A 19870-nucleotide genomic window follows, 5' to 3' on the forward strand; every position below is an offset into this window, starting at 1 on the left:
CAGTAGACTGGAGAGAAGATTTACGCTCCAACCGAACAATGACCCCAAGCACATAGTCAAAGCAACACTGGAATGGCTTCAGAACCAGAATGTGAACATCCTTGAGTGGCCCAGCCAAAGTCCAGACTTGAATCCCATTGAAAATCTGTGGAAAGACTTGCTCCCTATCTAATTTAAGAGTTTGAGAAAATCTGAAAGGAAGAATGGGAGAAAATCCCCAAATCCAGATGTGCAAAACGGACGACGATGTAATGAAGCTGGAATCACCGCCAAAGGTGCTTCTACAAAGTATCGACTAAGGGATGTGAATATTTATGTAAATTATATATTCCTGTATTTAATTTTCAATAAATGTGCAACAATTTCTAAAAACATGTTTTCACTTTGTCATTATGGGGTACTGTGTGTAGAAAAAAAAAAATTAAATCAATTTTGAATTAAGGCTGTAACACAACAGAATGTGGGATAAGTCAAAGGGTATGAATACTTTTTGAAGGCACTGTACAAGACGTCTCACAGGAACTACCCAGTGGGCACAGATGTCAGTTCAACATCTAGTTATGATTTACATTTGGTTGAGTTGTCAACTAACGTAAAATCAACAAAAAAAATCACCATGTCATTCAATTTTGGTTCAAATTTGGGTGAAAAAAAATGCTAAAATCCCTTTTTGGTTGAATTTACGTTGAAACAACATTGATTCAACCCGTTTGTGCCCAGAGTGGATTGCCTTTTCACATCCATTGCAGTCCACTCAGCTGCATACTTTTTAAACCGTAGATTTATGTAATTAGCTATATTTGGTGTTAGGAGCCTCATGTCAAAATGTTATTTTCAAACGTGTAGGACCGCATTATTTTCTTCCACCCTTTCCTGATACAGTTTTCAGCATGGTTTTGCTGCGTTCATAGCCTTAAATCCCGTTCACAAAATACGTCAAACGAGTTCAAAGCATTTGAATGCACACAACAGCCCCATTCTCCCAGTTTTACAAGTAGGCCTAGTATACTCCAAGTTTCCCACTTGTTATGAACGCAGCAAAACCATGCTGGAAACGGTGTCAGGAAAGGGTGGAAGAAAATAATGCGGTCCTACACGTTTGAAAATAACATTTTGACACGAGGCTCCTCTCACCAAATATAGCTAATTACATAAACCTACGGTTTAAACACTATGCAGATTATGTCAATCTAGCGGTGAAAGTACAGCTATCATGCTTTCAAACAAATTATAGTGTTAAAAAATGACAATAATATATCGTTTTCTATAAATAATGTTTTGTTTCATTTAACTGCCGAAAATGCTGTTATCGTAGTAATTTACCAGCGTTTCGCTACACTCTCAATAACATCTGCTAACCATGTGTATGTGACCAATAAAATGTGATTTGATTTCCTTAGTATGTGACGTTAGAGTTCATCATGTGGGAGAAGGTGGAGCTCAGAGATGATTTCCCACAAGTAATTACGAGTTGGAGGGGCGTTCACGTGGATTTTTCCCCTGTCGTATGCTAGTATTTACGAATTGTTATCAATGCAGCATTAAACAATGTCGTTTGACAGCTGGCCAGCGGATCGCATGCGTCAAAATACGCTGCTGAATGAATAGGAGGGAAATCAGCAACGACCGAATAACCTCGGGCGCCTTGCACATCATCTACTCAAATTATGAACATCTCGCCACCTCTGCTTTCTCTAACTAAGGTATCCTTTTCCTGGACCTTGAATGGCGTTGGTCACGGTTCAGCGTTCGCCAACACCCAGCGTTACCTCCAGCCCCTGCGTGTCGGTGAGTTGTCGAGCTTGGTCGTCTGTCATTGCACGGGATTTAAGGCTAAACTCTACTGTTATTGTTCAGGGTGGATAAGGCTAACGTAGCAAACAAGCAGGTTGTTGTCCCATGAACTACTGTTAGTTAGCTAGGGGAAATACTTTTCACGGCATTTCGATACCGAACTGACCTTTTTGTAGTAGGAGATTTAGGATGAGGTTAGGAAAAGGGTTAGGGTTAGCGGAAATGGTCTCCTAACCTGCGACGAAATCACTTTGAAACGAAGTGCGGTGAAAAGTGTGTCCAAACTATGTCCTGCTTTTCTGTGCGCATGCGTTCCTAAAAAAATTTTCAACTGAAATGTGTTTTAGCTGTCTGCGTTGTGTATAAAAACACTTTTGCATATACAAAGTTAAACGTCACATAAACAAAGTTAAACGTCACAGCCTGGCCAGCTAGCTAGCCAGGTACAGTAGTGACTGTTTTGCAATGCAAATAATTCCAGTGCATATCTGACCTGTTTTATCCCCAAGTCAATTATACACATGTTCTTAAAGAACTCAAAAGAAGCCAGTTTAGTTTTCTTAGTCGGTGTCAATCTGTGTTGGCGAGTTGACCTGCGCATAGCTAGCTGATCATAATGTTGCACTCGGTCACTGCCATACATCTTTGTACTGTGTAGAGTTAAAACTCACAATTTGTATTAAAAAGACCTAGCTAAAACAATGTAATGGACTCTCACAACAGGTCCATGTCAAATAGGCTCAAGTTATTCTCATATTGTGCGTGAGAACCGGATTAGTTTGACATGGCTGTCAAACGACTTTTTATGCTCCACATTGGGGAAGATCCCATATGACATCGAGGGTTAAAGTAGTGGACAAAAGTGAAAAGGGAGCCATTTGTGACGTATCCATTGCGAGCTGTCTGTGGCTAGAGAAAAATAGTTGCTGTGACATGTCTCTGAATCACATTAGGCCAGTATAAATGGGATAGAGGACCATGAGGGATGCACTGTCTTTCTCTCAACAGCCATGAAAACAGCTAAAGCAAAGGTGAACACAGGAATGTAGAGATGTGTTAAGAGCAGTCAGTCAGACAGAGATATCAGGTTATGTAGGTGAAAGGAGCAGATAGCCTATTTATACGTAACTGACAAAATAAAGGAAACCTAAAGTGTCTTAATTTTGAAGAAAAAAAAACTTGAACTAGGCAAGTCTGATAAGAACTCATTCTTATTTACAATGACTGCCTACCAAAGGCTTCCTGCGGGGATGGGGGCTGGGGGGGGGGGGGGGGGTGGTGAGGCCTAAGAGGGTTTTATAAATAAGCATCAACCAGTGGGTCTTGCAACAGGTATACAGAGATGACCAGTTTACAGAGGAGAATAGAGTGCAGTGATGTGTCCTATAAGGAGCATTGGTGGCAAATCTAATGGCCGAATGGTAAAGAACATCTAGCCGCTTGAGAGCACCCTTACCTGCCGATCTATGAATTACATTTCCGTGATCTAGCATGGGTAGGATGGTCATCTGAATCAGGGTTAGTTTGGCAGATGATGGGGGGGGGGGGGGTTGAGATCCTTCTTCAGTCTGTTCAGCTCTCTTGAGTTTAGGATACTCTTCTAACCTGGGCGTTTGGGCGCCCAGCTGCCTGAACAGCTGCAATGACCCTTGGCATAAATTGGACAAGTGTCTGAAATTGTATAGGAAGGCTGCAACACAATTCTTTTAAGAGAAATTCCCTAATTTGGTGTTTTGTTGATGGTAGTTGAAAATCCTGCCTCAGGCGCTGCTCCAGAATCTTCCATAAGTGTTCAATTGGGTTGAAATCTGGTGACTGAGACACACCCTTAACCCCCCCCCTTCTCGTCTTGAGAAAGCGCCTCCTCCGCTATGTTCTACTGGTAGACCATTACCACAGCAAGATGCCATGCAGGTCAGGGTTATTATGGCTGGCGTCCTTGGAACGATGGATGGTCATGATGGGGGGGGGGGGGGTGGACTGCCTTTGCTGTGTGTGGACATAGCGCTATCATCTCCTTTAGCTCCGTGCCTTGATATCCCATTGACGTTAACACCATGCAAGGAAACTTTAGGCCTAGCTTATTTGATTTAGGCCGATTCTGTCTCTCACTCCTACCACTGACTGTTGTTTAGGTAAGTATCGGCGCAGACTGAAGTGTCAAATATTGACTCGCCTACTCTGTATTCTGAACATCGAATCAGAGAGAGGGATTGCTGGACTGGGGAAAATCTGCCTATTAGCACACTAAATCCTCCCCTCTCATTGGCTCAATGCAATCCCCTGTACATCCTTCCTCCATGTGGTGGCATGGTAACCATGGAGATAGGCCTGTACATAGTATTACATGTATGGTGACTTAACCACGGGGAGAAGAGGAAGCTTGCGGTCTCTCCACTTCTCCACTAAAACACCTTTCTATAGCAGCCTATTGGCCTCTGTTGCTTTCGCTGTTGAAAAACAGCGGGTGAAATGTTTTGGAAAGCTCCTCTCATTGAAGGGACGGCTGGCTCCCTCGAGTCATATTTCTCCTGAGTCACCATGTTTCTTTACTGTATTTCTGATGTGTGAGGGTTTATGTCCAGGCCAAGGCTGGTTTGCCTCCATTGTAGTAGTCTACAGTACATTCAGTGTGGCAGTCCAGCATTAACTGACATCGGTCTGCTTTTTGATTTGTGCATGTTTGCGCGCCATCCTGGTCATGCGCCCAAGCCCAACAAGCAGATCTCTTTACATAGACGAGGCCTAAATGTAAGCATTTCTGTATTCTTGAGTATAGGCCTGAGCTCTCTCTGGGATTTTGTGTGCGTGTTCTCCTCTTCTATGAAGATTAATTCGCTGAACCACTTCTTCCCATCCCCTGTGTGTCATGTACATCATGTGTCTGTATAGGACATGGTGAATGTAGCCAATGTGTGGGGCATTGGGCTTTATTAACCCAGTTCAGTCTCTGTCTCTGTGACCGTGTGGCTGGACAGAGACGGGGAGGGGGGAGGGGGGGGAATCTGCTAGGGCTGCTGTGTCCAGGATTGACAGCCTGATCCCTGGGAGAAAGTTCCCTGAGTTTGGGGATTACTGGAGCAGAACAGGCTGGGATTATGGCCTGCCTGTCTGTCTGAGCAGGGACAACAGACTGCCTGGCCTGGGTGGGTGGGTGGGTGGGTGGGTGGGGGTGGAGAGAGAGAGAGGGACGCTTCAAAACAGGCCGGCAGCCATTTTAACCCTTATCTATTCTGCCTTATTCTGGGTTTTGTGAAATATCACAACGGCCAACCCCATGACATGGATGAAAGTGGATATTTTAGCGGCACATTTAGCCATTGTGGAATTCATTATCCTCTTTAAAATAAGGTTAATTCACTCTTCCTCGGTGCCTGACGCAAAATCTCCCTTGAATAGATAGCTATACACTTAAGTCTATCAAGCCTAAAATATTAACCGCTGTTTTGACTGGGTGTGGAATTCTTGTTCAAACGGTCTGCCAGCGGCACACCTCCTAATATTGCTGTAGTACTAAGAATCTGTTTGGCTCATTGTTAGGCATTTGAGTCACTCGACTTGATTCATATGCTTATCTCCTTGCTCAGGCCGGTTATTGTGAACAAGCAACCTTGTCTATTCATGTGACTGCAGCTGTCTGTCTCTGTCTGTCTCTGTCTGTGTGGTCACACATTGATGGGTGTGTCTGTCTGTAAATGTGTCATTACTGTAGTCCGTTTATGAATGCGTTAGAGAGTGTGCACATGCATGCGTTTGTTGGTTTCTGACTGGTTCTCTGCTCTCTCCCCAGGAGGCTGACAGTGGTGAGGATGATCGTCGCTCCCAGCCCCGGAGGTAAGATGGGATCATTACCAGTCACACTGACGTGATTGGCTGAAGCCTACTGTTAGAAGTCAACGTATTGTAATTGAACAACTCTGAAGTATTTTTGGCCATTGTGCTGACAACCTTCCAGGCTCGGCTTAATTTCTCCTCAGTTATTGTTGTGTTCAGTGCCTGAGTCAGCTGAGATGACAAATGTCTGTCATTGGACCTCTGGAAGCTCAGCTGTAGTTCCAGCTACTGTCCACTAGGGGGAATGTGTTGACCAGAGTTAATGTGCTGTCTTGGCAGTTGGATTGATTATCAATACTGTCTCTTGGATCAACTCCGCTCACATACTCTGCTGCAGAGTCAACTGACTCTCATTTAGCCAGAGACCGAGGCTGACTGACAGAGGGGGTCTCAGCAAACACTTGAACAGAACAAGAATATTATACAGGCGGGTGTGGAACATTGGGCTCCCGAGTGGTGCAGCTTCTCAGTGCTAGAGGCGTCACTACAGACCCTGATTCGATTCCAGGCTTTATCACAACTGGTTGTGATTGGGAGTCCCATAGGGTGGCACACAATTGGCCCAGCGTCGTCAGGGTTTGGCCGGGGTAGGCCATCATTGTAAATAAGAATGTGTTCTTAACTGACTTGCCTAGTTCAAATAAAAATGATGGCTAGGCCTGGGATGTTTATAAAAAGCATACACAATCATAAAACAAGAGGGACTGTGTATCTCCTTTCAATTTACAGTATATGATCAAATATATTTTCTAATATCTTAAATTACATTTTTATCAACATGTAGACTCGTAATGTAATGGTTGCGGTTTTGCATCTCCTAAACACTAGGATTTTTGAAATGCAAAATAGTCAGCCTATGTAAGTATTTGGGTTGGTTTGTAGTACTTGTGTATGACTACTCCAATTAATTACTCCTGCTGATATATTTGCGTAGTTGTATCTGAAATCTGTGTTACCTGCCGCTTGACGTCAGTGTGTGCTTTATAGAAGGACAGGACGTCACTTGTTTGTCTTGGCATTTGGGTTTATCAGGACTGTCTCTTGGAATAAGGTTCATTCACACAGGTTAATAGTTATAAACTCAGCAAAAAAAAAAGAAACGTCCTCTCACTGTCAACTGTTTTATTTTCAGCAAATGTAAATGTAAATTTAACATAAGATTCAACAACTGAGACATAAACTGAACAAGTTCCACCGACATGTGACTAACAGAAATTGAATAATGTGTCCCTGAACAAAGGGGGGGTCAAAAGTAACAGTCAGTATCTGGTGTGGACACCAGCTGCATTAAGTACTTCAGTGCATCTCTTCCTCATAGACCGCACCAGATTAGCCAGTTCTTGCTGTGAGATGTTATCCCATTCTTCCACCAATGCACCTGCAAGTTCCCGGACATTTCTGGGGGGGAATGGCCCTAGCCCTCACCCTCCGATCCAACAGGTCCCAGACATGCTCAATGGGATTGAGATCTGGGCTCTTTGCTGGCCATGGCAGACCACTGACATACCTGTTTTGCAGGAAATCACGCACAGAACGAGCAGTATGTCTGGTGGCATTGTCATGCTGGACGGTCATATCAGGATGAGCCTGCAGGAAGGGTACCACATGAGGGAGGAGGTTGTCTTCCCTGTAACGCACAGCGTTGAGATTGCCTACAATGACAACAAGCTCAGTCCGATGATGCTGTGACACACCGCCCCAGACCATGATGGACCCTCCACCTCCAAATCAATCCCGCTCCAGAGTACAGGCCTCGGTGTAACGCTCATTCCTTCGATGATAAACACGAATCCGACCATCACCCCTGGTGAGACAAAACCGCGACTTGTCAGTGAAGAGCACTTTTTGCCAGTCTTGTCTGGTCCAGCAACGGTGGGTTTGTGCTTGAGGTCGACCGATTTAATCGGAATGGCCGATTTCAAGTTTTCATAACAATCGGAAATAAAAAATGTTAATTAATTAATTTTTTAATTAAAATGTATTTATGTATTTTTTACACCTTTATTTAACTAGGCAAGTCAGTTAAGAACACATTCTTATTTTTAATGACGGCCTAGGGGAACGGAGGGTTAACTGCCTTGTTCTGGGGCAGAACGACAGATTTTTACATTGTCAGCTTAGTGATTCAATCTTGCAAATTTACAGTTAACTAGTCCACGCTCTAACCACCTGCCTCTCATTGCACTCCACGAGGAGCCTGCCTGTTATGCGAATGCAGTAAGAAGCCAAGCCAAGTTGCTAGCTAGCATTAAACTTAACTTATAAAAATCAATCAATCATAATCACTAGTTAACTACACATGGTTGATGATATTGCTAGTTTATCTAGCGTGTCCTGCGTTGCATATAATCGATGCGGTGCACATTCTCGAAAAAAGACTGTCGTTGCTCCAACGTGTACCTAACCATAAACATTGATGCCTTTCTTAAAATCAATACACAGGTATATATTTTTAAACCTGCATATTTAGTTAATATTGCCTGCTAACATGAATTTCTTTTAACTAGGTAAATTGTGTCACTTCTCTTGCAACAGAGTCAGGGTATATGCAGCAGTTTGGGCCGCCTGGCTCGTTGCGAAGACTATTTCTTCCTAACAAAGACAGCCAACTTCGCCAAACGGGGGATGATTTAACAATAGCGCATTTGCGAAAAATAACCATCGTTGCAGGACTGTACCTAACTATAAACATCAATGCATTTCTTAAAATCAATACACAGAAGTATATATTTTTAAACCTGCATATTTAGCTAAAAGAAATCCAGGTTAGCAGGCAATATTAACCTGTTTGGGATAGGGGGCAGCATTTTTCACATTTGGATGAAAAGCGTGCCCAGAGTAAACTGCCTGCTACTCAGTCCCAGTTGCTAATATATGCATATTAGTAGATTTGGATAGAAAACACAAGTTTCTACAACTGTTTGAATGATGTCTGTGAGTATAACAGAACTTGTATGGCAGGCAAAAACCTGAGAAAAAATCCAACCAGGAAGTGGGAAATCTGAGGTTCGTAGTTTTTTAAAGCCTGGGCTATCGAAAACAGTGTCTATGGGGTCAAATTGCACTTCCTAAGGCTTCCACTAGATGTCAAGTCTTTAGAAACTTGTTTGATGCTTCTACTGTAAAGGAGGGGCTCATAAGGGCTCTTTGAGTCAATGGTCTAGCAGAGTGCCACAAGCTCTTGACGCGCGTTCACGTGAGAGGTAGCTCACGTTCCATTGCTTTTCTACAGACAAAGGAATTCTCCAGTTGAAAAATGATTGATGTTAAAAACATCCTTAAGATTGTTTGTTTTATCGTTTGACATGTTTCTACGGACTGTAACGGAACTTTTGGACTTTTCTTATGGACCTACTGCTCGCGCCTCATGATGATGGATTACTGGGCTGAACGCGCCAACAACAAGGAGGAATTTGGACATAAATTGTGGACTTTATCAAATAAATCAAACATTTATTGTGGAACTGGGATTCCTGGGAGTGCATCCTGATGAAGATCATCAAAGGTAAGTGAATATTTATAATGCTATTTCTGACTAATGTTGACTCCACAACATGGCAGATATTTCTTTGTCTGGTTTCGTCTCTGAGCGCCGTACTCAGATTATTGCATGGTGTGCTTTTTCCGTGCAGTTTTTTTGAAATATGACACAGCGTTTTATATTAAGGAGAAGTCTGTCTTTAATTCTGTGAATAACATTTGTATCTTTTATCAATGTTTATTATGAGTAGTTCGGTAAATTTAATGTGGCTCTCTGCAAAATCACCGGATGTTTTGGAAGCTAAACATTACTGAAAGTAACGCGCCAATGTAAACTGAGATTTTTGGATATAATATGCATTTTATCGAACAAAACATGCATGTATTGTGTAACATGATGTCCTACGAGTGTCATCTGATGAAGATCATCAAAGGTTAGTGATTACTTGCATCAATATTTCTGCTTTCTGTGACTCCTATCTTTGGCTGGAGAAATTGATGTTTTTGTGACTTGGCTCTGACCTAACAATCTTATGTTGTGCTTTCGCTGTCAAGCCTTTTTGAAATCAGACACATGGGTAGATTAACAAGAAGTGTATTTAATTTGGTGTATTGCACTTGTTAATGTGTGAAAGTTACATATTTCTAAAAATATATATTTTTGAATTTCAGCGGAATGTTGTCGAGGGGTGCCGTTAGCGGAAGCCCTAGCCATAAGAATTAACCAGGTGAAATTGTCACTTCTCTTGCGTTCATTGCACGCAGAGTCAGGGTGTATGCAACAGTTTGGGCCGCCTGGCTCGTTGCTAACTAATTTGCCAGAATTTTACGTTATGACACAACATTGAAGGTTGTGCAATGTAGCAGGAATATTTCGACTTATGAATGCCACCCGTTAGATAAAATACCGAACGGTTCCGTATTTCACTGAAAGAATATATGTTTTGTTTTCGAGATGATAGTTTCCGGATTCGACAATATAAATGACCTAAGGCTTGTATTTCTGTGTGTTATGTTATAATTAAGTCTATGATTTGATAGTGCAGTCTGACTGAGCGACGATAGGCACCAGCAGGCTCGTAAGCATTCATTCAAACAGCAATTTAGTGCAGTTTGCCAGCAGCTCTTCGCAATGCTTCAAGCATTGCGCTGTTTATGACTTCAAGCCTAACAACTCCCGAGATTAGGCTGGTGTAACCGATGTGAAATGGATAGCTAGTTAGCGGGGTGCGGTATTTGGAAAGTTTGAGGTGAGGGAGCAAGTGTGATGGAACAGGTTTTGTTAGCATTAAGTACTATTATCTTGCTACAGTAGCTGGATCAAATTATCTGTTAGCTAGCCAGAGAAATGTTGAGCAACATTATCTAACTTAGCTGATCAAATAATTGAGTTTGTGAAAATTAGCTTGCTAACAAAGTCAGTCACAGTTAGCTAGCTAACGTTACATCAGATAAGATAACTTTAATGTTCCCGAGGAACCAATTAGCTATAGTGTTAACTGGTGTGTATTACTCCTTGCCGTTCCTCAAGCTATAACGTTAACGTAAACACACTCACTTTTGTATATCACCTTGGTCCGTACAATTAACCTTATTTTTGCGCCCAAAAAACGTAATACTTTCAGATCAACTGTAAAATCAATGTAAAGCACAATTTCTCCCCTTTCCAGCAAAATCAATGACGAGACCTTCATGATTCCCATAATTCAAGAAGGCAATGAGCTCCGTCGGGTCTTTTTAATAATGGCGGGTGGGCAGCGAAGGCTGAAGTGATCGTGAAAAGGGGAAATATGGTGTGTGAGGAAGCAGGTTTTTTTCACCAGATTTTTGTTCAACAAATCAACTTTAAAATGTAAATAAAACAGAGTTTATGCAATGTCTCATCACTTACCTGTTTGAAGGTTTGTCGAATTTGAAGAGGGGTTTAGGGCTGCGCTAACGTTAGCCTCACAAGTGAACTGCAGCTGTTCCGCCTTTTGAGTCATGATGGCTCGCAGTTATGACGCGCAAAAAATGCAATTGGCACCCTAGTCATGAAATATTAGTTTAATATTAGCAATAATTATATTCATTTAGACAAGAATAATGACGTTTTCTTACAAGTGTATATTGTTAAGCATGATTTTAATCTGTGAGAGAAGGGCTACCCCTGGTGGAAAGAGGCTGTACGGCACATTGTTGCAAATGCGCGCTGTACATTACGTAGTGACATGTCAGGATGTAACGTACAGCGTCAGAGGGGTCCGTTTTTTTAATCTCTTCTCCAATACTGTTAGTCCATTACCATGTCAATCAACGCTGAATCGAAACGTAGTTCACACCCCGGATTTTGATGCCAACACAGTCACTACAGTCGTTTTCATTGCAGCCTCGTTTGAATGTCGCGGTTACGCACATTTTGTACGGAATGGGGTGAGTTTAACGTTAGTTGCTCACTGGACTCTGGCAATCCTGTGAAATGTTAACTAGTTAGTTCATAGCTAGCTAATGTTTTCCCTCTGTGGTTAATTTTCAGAATGGGATAATTAGGTGAAAAATGAGGCGTTGCTTGTCACACAAGTGGATTCAGGGATCAAGTGTAGCTGGGCCTGGCTTAAACTGGATGCCGACAGAGGTGAAAGGAACACCACACTTTCCCACTTTTTTTTCAATGAGGTGTAGAAAAAGGGGTATGCCAAGTGTACTCTCTGCCTGAAAGAGATCAATTATACCAACAAAGGGCCTCTTTCTCTGCTGTTGGCACATTGTAGAACAGATGTACACAGGCAAAGTGTAGAACGTACTAATGCTCAGTGTAGCCCATTTTATATATTGCTTTTGTTGTTGCACTTGACATACTGTAACATTTTTGTGAGGGGGGATATATATATATTTTAACTTATTGAATGTTATTTTTACACACGTAGCTTTGTGCAATTAATCAATGTGTACTATAGTGGCCATTATAATAGAGCAAAAATAGAATGCCGGTTTCATTTTCTACTTTAAGATGTTTCTTTCCCAAGTGCGATATTTTAGATTGTGTGGTCACGAGCGTTCTATTATAAAGGCTGTCATGGCTAACTGCAATATTGTGTTTTTCTCTGGACTTGAGTGTCATTTGCAGTAAAGTCTAGGCAACAAACATCATCGGATTGCTTTCCTTAAAATGTTTAGCTATGAGTTTGGTTCACAATAACCACTTTTTATTTCACACACAGAGACTTATCATATTCTTTGTTGGTTAGTTAATACACAGTTAACCTGCATTTCAAGATGGGATCCAGCCTAAAAGTCACTAGAAATGTTAGCATTTTAAAGCTAATAAAACATTTTCTAAAGTACCCTCCTAGCAGTGTTTTTAGTTGGGGGGGGGGGGGGGGGTTCACCTTTTTGGATCCTCACTGGGGCTGTTTTTCATGGTTTGGTCTAGGGTCCTTAATTCTAGTGAAAGGAAATCTTAACGCTACAGCATACAATGACCATTCTAGACGATTCTGTGCTTCCAACTTTGTGGCAACAGTTTGGGGGAAGACCCTTTCATGTTTCAGCATGACAATGCCCCCGTGCATAATGTGAGGTCAATACTGAAATGGATTGTCGAGATCGGCGTGGAAGAAGTTGACTGGCCTGCACAGAGCCCTGACCTCAACCCAATCGAACACCTTTAGGATGAACTGGAACGCCGACTGCAAGCCAGGCCTAATTGCCCGACCTCACTAATGCTCTTGTGGCTGAATGGAAGCATGTCCCGCAGCAATGTTCCAACAACAAGTGGGAAGCCTTCCCAAAAGAGTGGGCTGTTACAGCGGCAAAGGGAGGACCTGCTCCATATTAATGTCCATGATTTAATGAATGAAATGTTCGACGGGCAGGTGTCCACATACTTTTAGTTAAGTAGTTACAGTGCTTCCTAAAGACATGATTGATGTTGGGAAAAGAGGATGGGCGATCAGCTGATCAATTGATGCTGATGAAACCTGCAAGTCGATTTTATTTTACTGATGTGATTTTTACTGATTGGTGATTTATCTTCGACGCTGTGTCAACTTTATAATATTATATTCATCTTCATGATGATATATGGCGATTTAGCTAGTCTAGACTACCGGTGTTGCTGCTGCCGACTGAAGAAGGGATGGAGTTGAGTCGGCGGGTCGTTGATGCAGCCAATCCTCTCTACCTCTCTGCTGCGCGTTTCAGCCAACCAGATCGAATATTGACGATGTAAATCAATTGATAATCAAAAGTTATGCATCTGTGGCAGTACTGTGGCTATTCAAACGAGGTAGCTAGCTATACACCCACACACACTCAATCGGTGACCACATCTCAAGCCATGCATGTTTGGATAATGGGTGTGCACAATCCCAGGGTAAGGCGGACTTGGTAACGGGTGCAACCGGGCGTGCGCAAGCGCTGTACAGGGCAGACCAACAGGCGCAACCAATGGACGGGGTGGTGAACTTCACAACGACTTGCGGGCAATGGGTTCAGAACAACAACTTTATTTAAAAATAAATTACCACCACCCAAAAGGGCACTTGGCGAGTGGGAGGGGCGCAGGTTGGCTATATCATCTATGTGCCTGCTGCAGCCACTCAGTTGTGGCTGGCAGAGCAGGTTCTACTGGATTTGGGTTACCTTGTGCTCAGTGTTCACGCAGTCCCATTACCGGTTGTGGGAAGGAAATGGCATGGTTTGGAAATGGTTTGAGTCAGCAGCCAGCTAGCTGTACATGCTGACTCAAACCCCTGGCCTGGAGTCCTCTTTCATTGCAGCCTGTTTCTCACACCTGTCTGTCAGGTGGGAACACCTCTCCTGGCTACCAGCACCGCCCTACTAACCTCCACTGACAATGATTTTCCTGATCATATCACTGTTATCCTTCTAATTCCCGGTGCCTTAAGTGTCTCGTTTGTTTATCCCTTCGCTAGGTCCGAAGGTTCTCGGATCACAACCGAATAGGCGAGGTGGTAGGTAAACACTTTAGCTTGACGGGGCATGCATTAGCCTGTGCTTGGCCTTGTATTGTTTGTCCTGTCTTACTAGTGCTGCAGTTAGTGTAGACTAGGTGTTCGGCTTGCCTCATTTCAGCCCTGTGCTTCTCCAACTAGCTCCAGTGCAGCAGGCCTATAGGAAGCAGCTGCTAGCTGGGTTTTAAGGGTTTACTTGGGAGTACACAGAGACCCAGTGACTGACTGCTGCCTGTAAAACTTGACCTTTTTTCTGCTAACTCTCATTCAAAGAGCGAGAGAGGGACAAGCTATTGCGCACTCGGACTCACGTGTTGCCCCCACATGTTCGGACCCTATTACCAGAGTCAAACGATGTGATTTAGTAGTGGGTCTCACCTATTAAAAGTTGTGCAAAACATTCTGTGCCGCATAACTAGCACAGATGCTGGTCACACAGTGCTTTTTAATGTGTTGTTTGGCTGGGATGATGACACAGTGGGTGACTGGCTAAACCTCCTGACCTGCTGAATGGAATGGAGAAGACCATGTGACGAGGCCCTCTAACCAAAGACGCCCAGCTATGTGTGTGTGTTTCTACGTCTCCTTCCCTGTCATGTTATTCTGAGTGCACGAGGGGTCAAGTGTTACACACACACACACACACACTGTAAACACGGAGTGTAACCATGTCCCACGCCGTCGCGGCTAGCCTTCTCATCTTTTCTCTGGCCACTTACGTTTTATGACTTTAGAGAGGAACCAGCATAGTAGCTCCCTGTTTGTGTGCCAGCTGCATGTGTTATGTAGTGTCTTGGGTAATGGCATACAGTGGGGAGTGGAAACATCAATGGTGTGTTTTGACTAAGTGCCCCACATTTGCATAATACAGCTTACAGACCTAGCCTCTCTGGAACCGAGGAAAGAGAGCATTTGGGAAAGCATTTGAAAGTACATTGGCCTCCACCATTTGGTGAAGGGGGAGATGAGGGGGGAGCTTTCCAGTATGAGTGAGACCAAATGAAGCTATAGCTTAGTTAAATGTACTATGGCCTGTTTTTATTAGGTGGACATTTAGCCATGTAAGCCTATACAATGTTTGTTTTGGCTGAAGCGGACCAGGAATGAAGGAAGGAAGTAAAGGACAGGGGAAGAGCTGTGTTCTCAGAACTATCGCCTTTGTTGTGTACACGCATTACCGCTTTCATTCTTTCATCCAAGGCCAGGTCGTGTTGAAGTGAAATTCCTTGACTGGCTTCTCTTGGTTCGGAGACGAGGGACAAAGGGGAGCGGGAAAGAGGAGATGGAGATTTTCTTTCTGGGGACTCATTGTAGAGCAGACCTTAAATACTGTACGGTTGCCTGCCTTGTTTGTACAGAGACTTAGGAACATTGATTGACACCAACAGACAGCACTAAAATAGCTTCCATAGAGTCCGCTTTGTCACTTAGCTCTCTGGATACTGTTGTGATTACCTCGACTAACCTGTACCCCCGCACATTGACTCATTACCAGTACTCCCTGTATATAGCCTCGTTATTGTTACGTACTTTTCTTGTAACTTTTTGACTGATTTTTAGATTTTTTTTTTAAACTCTTTCTTGAAATGCATTGTTGGTTAAGTGCTTGTAAGTAAGCATTTCACAGTAAGTAATGTGTATTCGGCACATGTGACAAATAAAATTTGATTTGATCAGTGACGAACTTCTGTGCTTGAGATCTCTGTTCCACTTTTATAACGTCTCCCATTGGCATTGAGTGATTTATGCAAAAGTCGAAGTTTAACACTTCTCTAAAATCTGAAATGGGCACAAACTGTAAGTCGAGTTAAGATAAGTATATTCTTGGTAATAACAATCCCTTAACTAGCTAGCCTTTTATATGACATTGGGCGCATCTTAATTGTATTTCCTTGACTCATGTCCTCTTTCCTCCTTGCCGCCTCCTCAAAACACATTGGAGGAGAAGGTCCTAGAGGAGGAATCTGACCTTCTCCACAATTGAGAAGGTCCACAATTGATATTCCTCTATTGTAGCCGAGTGGAGCCCAAATGATCTCAACCCCAGTGGAATAGAACAAAGTTCAGATGGGTTGTAAACACGGGGCCCTCGTATCCTATTTTACACTGCTTTATAGACCTCTCACTTTCCTATTTTAAAAACTGTATATCGCTTGACAGTCTGCTCCAGATAACAGGCTAACACATGAGTCTGGCCTAAGATGAGCATCGCAAAATAGTTTTTGTATAACAATGGGGGAGATAACTTACAGGTGTGGTGCCATTTTGGTTTGAGTAGGTGTTTAGAATAAGTTGATGGGCCTTTCCTACTGACATGCACCCCATGGACAATGTGTCTCTCATGTGGGCCCTTGCGTAACATCTGTCTCCTGGTCAGTGTGAGAAAGGAGATCAGTCTCTCACTCCACGAATATGATCTGGTTCACCTTGCATCTGATCAGAATGGCAAAGGTACAGCTCGTTTTGCAGTTTGTTCTCAAATCCAATTTACTCAGTTATTTAGCCGCGTTGTTTGAGACTTTCAGGTTGCTGTCCAGGTGTACTCTGTAAGGTGAAGCAGTGTCCACGAGTGCAGTCCCAAGGAGTGAGTTGTTGGTAAACACAGCTGTCACAGAACATGTGGTTGCAATGTTCAGGTCTGCCAAAAATAATGGAACCGCTTGAGTAAATGAGGGATACAAAGTATATTGTAAGCAGATGTATCCCCACAGGTGTGGTTCCTGAGATTAAAATGATGTTAACCATATGCCATGCCCATCTGTCTCCAGATCTCAACCCAATTGAACACTTATGGGAGATTCTGGAGTGGTGCCTGAGACAGTGTTTTCCACCACCCTCAACAAAACAAACTTATTGTGTTTCTGAGGGAAGAATGGGGTTTCCATCCCGCCAATAGAGTTCCAGACAGTTGTAGAATCTATGCTACGGTGCATTGAAGCTGTTCTGGCTCACGGTGGCCCATTGCCCTATTAAGACTGTTGGTGTTTCCTTTATTTTGGCAGTTACCTGTGTGCTCGTTCTGTACTTTAACTCTTCAGCACCTCACTGTACTTGTCAGTCATAAATATGGCTGTGTCTTACTCTTCCACAACCTTGTCGCTGCAGGTGTGCCCAATGTGTTGTGTCTCCTTGTCGCCCTCCCCTCGTCTTTCCATCGGGCCCTTCTTAGCACATGTCAGCAACTCCTCCCTCCCACGAGCTGAGTTTGTAGTGCCTGGATGTGTCCCGTTTAGAAGTTGAAAGCTTTTACTTTAGGACGGACACGAGTGCTCTTCATTGACAGATATTGATTATAGGTTGTTCTGAAGGATCCTACCGTACGGTGTTACGGAATTTGTGTTGCAATTAAATAATACTGTACTTCATATCCAGTAAAATGTGTGTTTCATAATTTTCTGATAGGCTACACGTTTTTATCTTACAAACAGGATACTTTATTTTCTAGCTGCCTATTTTATAATGCCGCTAAGGAGATAGGTCGACATATCTATTGGGTTCGTTGGACTAACACGTGTTGACCATGGTCGGATTGGAGTGAACATTTTCGAAGATATTTGACGCCGCGGGTCTCATTAACTATCGGTCTACGGTTCGGTGGTCCAGTCATGACGCTCGGTAGTGTGTCCGCCACCGGGAGCTCGGCGGAGGGCTGCTTCTGCTGCGGAGTGGAAATGACGCCCTCCTTCTCCGACAACGGAGTTGTGTCTCAGAACCAGATCAACCAACTGTGAGTTGTGCATTTTTTTGCGATTAATATTTTTGTGATTTTAAAATGACGAAAACATTTCCCCACTATAATAATTTGCAAACAGGAATAATTTCCCCATGTAGTGGACATGCTATATTGAAGTTAATTTACTTTGGCTCAGTTGTCACTCTTCTCAGATGTTGCAACATTTATTATGAAGGTATCTTAACACATTTCTAATAACGTTGTGACAGTCCATCCTGACTGCATGCATTTCCCGAGAGTGACGTAACAGGATGCAAGTCATCTTGACCGTGCTTCCTCTCCTGGTTGAGAAATAAAAGCACAGATAGCACAATGGGTTATCTTTGACTGCATGGCGTAATATCTGAATCATCTACCTGGCTGTCTCCAAACTGGTCTGACGAATCCTGTCAGTTAGATATCCATATAAAGCATCAGTGTCTGCTCTATGAACTGCCAGTCTCACTTCACCCCCCTTTTTCAGGTGTATGGCTTTCCTCTGTGTCCTCTAAGCCCCTAAACTGGCTTCCCCAGGTGTATGGCAGGCCCTTTGATTTTTTTGTGTGTGCTGCTTAAATATATACAATATATATTTATAGCTTATCAATTATGCTTTGGCTGATTTGTTGTATTACGTGTCCTGAGAATATTCTATAGCCCATCTATCTGTGTTTTTGAGTTGAAGCTTTTTGTTCTGAAGCTTTCAGCCATTCCAACTGGGCTGATTGGCTGAGGTGTTCATACTTGTTCCTCTGTTTTTATACAGTGTGAGACCGGTCATCAGATCCAGGTGGCCGGCCAGAGAATGATTTGATAGCTGGCATGTAGTACAGGTGTGAACATAATACAGGAATGATTAGAACTCACCCGTTAAGTGGAGTGCTTTGAATACAGACAAATGGCCTACCTGATGAAGGGTAGGTAGGGTGAAGGGTGGGTAGTGGGTTGTATTTGTTGTGTAGGAAAGCACTCAAGGGAACCTGTATTTCCAGTTGCAAGTCCATCAGATTAATTAAAGTTTTTATACAGTGTGCTGTTAAGTGTCAATATGTTGGAACTAGCCTAGACACCCTTGCTCCAGAGTTTTAGTCTAGGTCTACAGTGTGTTTCAGGGCAGTAGCAGTTCATCAATACAGACTTGATCAGTGTTTTGGATGAACCAATGCGATATGCTTGAATCAAAAAGGCCATATCTGTGTTGCAAAATACCGCACCATCAAAGCTGCAATTAACTTCTTTTTTTTTTTAGCACATTCCCCTGTGACAATGACTGGCTGTCTAGGCCATGTTGGATGTTACGCAACCCTGATGTTGCTCCTGACTGAGTTTTGCATTGATTGACCATTTGCTCTGACGAGTGCTGAACGAAGACATGCAAATGTGTTGTCAGCTGTCCATTTACTAACTCTGCACTGGTTTCCATCGCTACATGGGTAGTAGTACTACTTATTTGCTTATGGGGGATATTAGATGTCATTGCTGATAGTGCGGGCCTTATCTGTAGCGTGGGTGCTTTGTAAACTCAGGAAAAAAAAGAAACGTCCTCTCACTGTCAACTGCGTTTTATTTTCAGCAAACTTAACATGTGTAGGTATTTGTATGAACATAACAAGATTCAACAACTGAGACAAACTGAACAAGTTCCACTGACATGTGACTAACAGAAATGGAGTAATGTGTCCCTGAACAAAGGGGGGGGGGGGTCAAAATCAAAAGTAACAGTCAGTATCTGGTGTGGCCAACAGATGTGCCAGTTCTTGCTGTGAGATGTTACCCCACTCTTCCACCAAGGCACCTGCAAGTTCCCTGATATTTCTGGGGGGGAATGGCCCTGCCCCTCACCCTCCGATCCAACAGGTCCGAGACATGCTCAATGGGATTAAGATCCGGGCTCTTCGCTGGCCATGGCAGAACACTGACATTCCTGTCTTGCAGGAAATCACGTACAGAACGAGCAGTATGGCTGGTGGCATTGTCATGCTGGAGGGTCATGTCAGGATAAGCCTGCAGGAAGGATACCACATGAGGGAGGAGGATGTCTTCCCTGTAACGTACAACGATGAGATTGCCTGCAAAGACCTCCAGCTCAGTCCGA

General features: G+C 43.2%; 1 protein-coding gene across 2 annotated transcripts in view; it reads left to right on the top strand.

The window, feature by feature from the left end:
* Positions 1-1397: 1397 nt before the first annotated feature.
* The window catches only part of LOC110503660 (protein phosphatase Slingshot homolog 2), a 34598-nt gene continuing 16125 nt past the window's right edge, over positions 1398-19870 (top strand). Inside the window, exons 1-2 of one of the 2 annotated variants that reach the window (XM_036961389.1) lie at positions 1398-1788; positions 5585-5628. In XM_036961389.1, the coding sequence (XP_036817284.1) occupies positions 1726-1788; positions 5585-5628 (107 nt within the window). In that variant the 5' untranslated portion in view covers positions 1398-1725. Of the gene's footprint in view, positions 1789-5584; positions 5629-17321; positions 17791-19870 lie in introns of those variants that run through there. The other variant, XM_021582099.2, reaches the window with a different exon arrangement.

Source organism: Oncorhynchus mykiss, chromosome 24 (genome assembly GCF_013265735.2).
Source record: "Oncorhynchus mykiss isolate Arlee chromosome 24, USDA_OmykA_1.1, whole genome shotgun sequence".
In the NCBI taxonomy this organism is placed as follows: domain Eukaryota; kingdom Metazoa; phylum Chordata; class Actinopteri; order Salmoniformes; family Salmonidae; genus Oncorhynchus; species Oncorhynchus mykiss.